At 33.5% G+C, this 5,964-nt stretch overlaps 1 protein-coding gene across 1 annotated transcript; it reads right to left on the bottom strand.

Annotated features, from left to right (window-relative positions):
• Positions 1–591: 591 nt before the first annotated feature.
• LOC110564873 (olfactory receptor 4F3/4F16/4F29-like) lies at positions 592–1,532 on the bottom strand. Its single transcript, XM_021662408.1, has one exon. The coding sequence runs from the start codon at positions 1,528–1,530 to the stop codon at positions 592–594; it is 939 nt and encodes a 312-aa protein (XP_021518083.1). The 5' UTR covers positions 1,531–1,532.
• Between the last annotated feature and the right edge of the window lie 4,432 nt (positions 1,533–5,964).

The following is a 5,964-nucleotide window of genomic DNA, read 5'->3' as shown; positions in this document are numbered from 1 at the left end:
AGGTAGTAAAAGAGAAATCTCTGTAAAGATGGAAAAGAGGTTCTGAGTTACAGAAAGAAAGAGTGAAATAGCCTTCCTTCATAAGAGTGCACTAACTGGTCACCCAATACCAAATGGTCAGCTCTGAAAGCATGTACACAAGTAACACTACACAGACTGAGCAGGTTTTATTTAGGAATGTATATATATATATATATATATATATATATATATATATATATATATACATATATGCATGTAACAACAATTAAAGAAAAAGGGGGCATGACTTTAAAGAAAACCAAGAGGGGCATAGGGGAGGGTATAATTATGTTGTAATCTCGAAAAATAAAAACAGAAAAACAATTTTTAAAACAATTTCTTTCAAACAAATGCTAATCCTTAAGGATTAAAGCTCCTGATTAATATAATATTTGCACTACAAATACATGTAACTTTTGTCTGTATTTGGAAGAAATTGTCCCTTCCTGATAAGTATCATACAAGATAGCATTGCATATACATATAATCATATTAAAACAAAGGTTTTCCTTGGAGGTTGGCCAACAGTGAATTTCCATGTTCAATTAAGACTATTCACAATGTAGTTATTCAAGAGATTTGTCTATAGCCCATTAGCTGTCTTAATACTCTCCTCATTGCCGTTTTCATTTCTTGGTTCCTCAATGTGTAGATCACAGGGTTCAAAAAAGGAGTAACAACTGCATCAAATAGGGCCAGAAACTTATCCAGGTGTGTAGAGGAGGAAGGCCATGTATAGAAAAATATGGCAGGACCAAAGAATAAGACCACCACAGTGATATGAGCTGAAAGTGTAGACAGAGCCTTGGAATAACCATTTGAAGAATGTTTCAGAACAGTAAATATGATGACAATATAGGAAATAATCAATATGAAAAAAGAGCCCACAGACATGAATCCGCTATTGATTGAGACCACTAAATCTAGTCTATATGCATTTATGCAAGCAAGTTTGATGAACTGAGGAAGGTCACAGTAGAAGTTGTCCAATATGTTAGGACCACAGAGAGGTAAATTTACTATGAAAGCCAGTTGTATCACAGAGTGCACAAGGCCAATCACCCAGGCAATAATTAAAAAGGAGATGCACATCCTTGGGCTCACCATAGTCATATAATGGAGAGGCTTACATATAGCCACATATCTGTCAAAAGCCATGGCTATGAGCAGCACCATCTCCACACCACCAATGGCATGGATGAAGAATATTTGAAGAACACAACCTCTAAAGGAGATGACTTTGTGTTTTTTGAATAAGTCATAAATCATCTTGGGTGAAATAGCAGAAGAAATGCCTACGTCAATGAAGGAGAGGTTGGACAGAAGAAAGTACATAGGGGAATGTAAGTGAGGGTCATAAGACACAGTGAAAATTATGAGGCAGTTTCCCATCATGCTTGCCACATACAACATTGAGGAGAACAGAAAGAGCAGCAGTTGGATATCCCAGGAGTTGGTGAGTCCCAGGAACACAAACTCTGATGACAAAGAGTAATTCACTCTTTCCATTGGCTTTGTTGTCATCACTACCTACAGGAAAATTGAGAGAAGCTGTGGATTATGACAATTGTATAATAGATTAGAAGGGAAAATCTGAAATCCTTTTTGTATTTTAATGTCACAACCAGACTAATGATCAACAGATATCTGAACAAGTACTGAACATGACTAATTAACAGATAAGTATAAATTTCAATCACACTGCAACATCACTGCATACTTCTTGAAAGTAGTATTATCAAAAGTCTAAACATAACAAGTTTGATGACTACTTTTCTCCTCCAGTAGATGGGACCTTCCAGAATTATGAACGCTAAACAATAAGGGTGAAACTTCCATGTGAACATGTCAGAAAAACATGCCTAGCCCCTACACACACACACACAAAAAAAATCTTGTTAGACTCAGAAATAGCAGGTAGTTAGAAACTTATGCAGAAAGTTGACATTAAGGCAAACTCAAACGTCTGAATATGCATTCTAACAAAGTGCCAGGCCATAGAACACTAGTAAGAATTACTACCCTAGATTATCCATGATCTTCAAGATCTAGCCTCTGAAAAGTACCAAGAAATCATAGAAAGTATTCTTGTCCAACCCATGATATAAGAGATTATCACACAATATTGCAGATCTGCTTGTATCTGGTGAAGCAGCATGACAGAATAAACAAAATACAGTCATTGAGTTTAAATCACCAAGACTACTTAGACCCTTAAACCTCTGATTATCTGTCAAATACACTTAAAATAGTTGGACTTTTAAGATTTAGGATTAAACAACTAAAACATAATAATGTATTCACTGTGCATGCATTCTATGTATAAATATTAAATAAATGTTTTATTTCTTTCATTACCTTTGACAGCACCCAGCAAATTTGAAAAATTAATGAATAAAAAGAAATGTTATCAGTAAGAACAGGACATCAAAACTATAAATCAAACATACATACTTCAAAAACTATTTCAGTCTTTTTATCCAATAATAGGTATATTATTTACGTTGTTTTAATGGTAAAACTATGAACTTTGAATTATAAATTTACTATATTTACTCTAGTTTAATTTAGGACTGCATGTGTGTTCTTATCAGACTCTCAAGGCACAGAATTGCAACACATATAAAACAGGAACAAAAAATATTGGCTGACAAACAGAAGATGCATTTAAATTATTAAAAAGCCACCTGAAAAATATACATGAATGTAAAACTAAAGAAGACAGGCAAAGAAATTGGCAGAGTTAAGAAATGACAAAAAATATGAGATAAAAAAGTGGAAGAATTGTGGGAAAGAGAAGAAAGAGAAAAATGAAAAAAATTAAGAAGAGCTACATAATTTGAAATGAATATAACATGAAAGGGGAAAGCAATATGTTTACACTAAGTAAAATAATTTATAAAACATGATTTGCAATGCTTTTGCTCCAAATGTTCAGAAATGACAAATTATATTGTATCTCACCACATTTTTCTAGTGTTAAAGCTCTTGGAACTATTTCTGACTGAGTCTTTGTCAGTAGGGAATTAATCTGTCTGTCAGATTGCCAATTGCCATCATCTAAACAAGAATTGCAATTTTTTTTTTAAAATGGGGCTAAAGTTAGAATGAGATGAAACTCTGGGATATATTCCAATATCAGAAAATATAAAAACTGATAAAGTTTCACACTAAATGTTTAAAAACATTAGACAAAGAGTCAAATTCCAGTTGCAGTCAAGTGGAAAGCTCTTTAGAAGTTTTCTAGATGCAGTGTTAGTAAAGCCTTCACCTACTGTTGCAGTTTTGTTTTTCTTGATTTACACAAAATTCAGAAACCTTCCTAAACAGACTTCCAGACTTTTAATCACCATAAAGGGCAAATTTGAGAATTATTTCCAAACAAAGATTTGAGTTAAATGAGTAGACATCACCCAGGACTGAACACAGAGGTCATGCAAGCAATCATCTAGTCTCTTCATTTTCCTTCTCTGTCTATGTACAAGCACTGCAAGGTCATTGTCTTCCTAGCTCAAACTCTTTGTATTTTTAGCTTCCAATTTGCCACAAACCTTCTTTACACATAAGCATACCCAACCTTCTTCTGTTAATTCAAAAAACCTTGATTTTTACTTATTGTGACAAATTAAATAATTGCATATGATTCAAAATGTTTAAGTATATAAATAAAACAGTAATTCAACAAGCTTCAAGAAAATCATTTTAACAATATCTTCTTTATTACTCCAATTCTCCTTCTCATCCTCTATAACCACCAGAAAAATGCTGACTTGTCAAAATTCTTTAACCCCCTTATCCTACTAACAATTCAAAAGTAAAGTTTATGAATAAAACAAGAAACATAATTCCAGACCCTAGCAGATTTATGTATTATTTTGAAATTGGCCATTTCAAATGAAATTGCATTAAGAAATATTTTTTCCATGTTGGGTCTTCTGATTCCCATCTCAGATTTTATTTCTGCTTGAATATACATGATGTTTCCATAGAGCACATTGACAAGTTCCTAGAAAATATTATTCTATTGTATAAGACAACCATCTTGTGCCCATTGCATTTGAAAGCTAATTAATAAAACAAAAACATATAATCTTTGTGATTTTATTTTATGTATTATCAAATTTTTGCTTATTTACCAAGTTGCAGAATCTGAGATTATTCATGCAATCAACAGAGAGGAGAGTATTTAACTGTAACCTATAATTAATACAAGGCATTATAAAATTGTTTATTTCCAATCTCTTCATAGTTCCCCAGATACAAAATGCATCTATCTCAAAAAGCTTGTTATTCGTTCCCAATATGACTATTTTTACAGTGATTCTCCTATAATACTCAGTTTCTTTTCTTGGATGCTGTCTGCTCTGCTTTGACTCCTTTGTCAATTTTATGATATGACTATGTCCATAATAATTCCAACAACAGCCTTGTGTATGTAAATAAAGCCCACTCGTCTATATTTAAAGTTCTCTGTATCCATCCACATTTACCTGTATGAAAAAAACAACATCATTACAGAATCAGATACCCTGTGCTCTCTAGCACAAAATGTCAAATAATAGCCTGCCACAAGAAGATATGAAACCAGCTATGCATATCTCAAGAGGCCAATGACCAAGAGATACTGCAAACACATAGTTTAGAAGGAGCTTATGGTTTAGGGACATTTTCTCTAGAGAACCATGTGTTTTGACCAGTGAAACTGAAAGATTTTGAAATTCATATTATGATGCTAAAGAGAAAGAGAGTAACAGAAGTGGAATTATTGTAGTGTTGTTATGCTATTTAAATAAAATAAATTATAATCTTTGGTTGTAATTACTCTCTGCTTATGAATAAATACTAATTCTTAAGTTAATAGTAAACAATCAGGCAACTCTAAAAATGTGTGCTAAATTTATAATATGATTTAAGAGTCAAAGTCTGCTTGCTAAGTATTCATTTTAAGTAACATAACACTCTGTATAATTATGGACATAAATTTATTTGGACAGAAATTCAATACAGTAAATAACATGAATAAAGATGCTAAAACATCCATCAGTATTTAAAGGGGGGCTGGTGTTAGCATGATGATTTTTATGACCTGTGTATAGTATATTCTTGTTCATTCAAATGCTGATTCCTCTATCTTGTTATTTGGTTTCAGTCTGGACATTGCATTGTTTATTCTAAACATTTCCTATCTCAAGTTTGTGTAAACATGCCATCATTTGTTCTCTGTATTGCCAATAAAAGCCAACCAGCCAATACTGAGCAATACAGAGAATAGGGTGGGACATCCTGGTCCAGTGAGGGGAGGAGAAAAGGGAGGATGTGCAGCAGGAGAAATGAACCAGACCTTGGATATTACTTAAAAGCAAGTATAATGTGGGAAATTTGAATGGGAGGAAGCTATAGGAGCTTGGAGGCTTGGGATGGAGTAATTATTGCACAGCATTGTGCTCTAGTCTAATTAAATAAATCCTAGTCTCTTTGTATGGTTATTTGGGTATATAACAGGTTAGATAATATGGCCCTAATAATTACAGGGCTAATAATAAACATTAGCATATACTTTTAAACATTAGCATATACTTTTAAAATTACCACAACAGGCTGGGGATATTGCTCACTGGTAAGGAGCATTTGTTCTTGAAGATACCTCACATGTCTGTTCACAACCTTCCACAACTCCAGTTCCAGGAGATCTGACACCCTCTTCTGACCTTCATGGGCATCAACACATGATCCAGAGACATACATGTGAGCAAAACACTTGTACAAATAAAATAAATCCCATTTTTAATTAAAATTAAGAAATTATTTTTAAAAAATCTGGGCCCAGGGATCTTTTCTGAGACTGATACTCCAACAAAGGACCATGCATGGAGATAACCTAGAACCCCTGCATAGATATAGCCCATGGCAGCTCAGTGTCCAAGTGTGTGCCTTAGTAAGAGG

Source organism: Meriones unguiculatus, chromosome 18 (assembly GCF_030254825.1).
Source record: "Meriones unguiculatus strain TT.TT164.6M chromosome 18, Bangor_MerUng_6.1, whole genome shotgun sequence".
NCBI classification, from domain to species: Eukaryota; Metazoa; Chordata; class Mammalia; order Rodentia; family Muridae; genus Meriones; species Meriones unguiculatus.
This window is presented reverse-complemented; position numbering and strand designations above follow the sequence as displayed.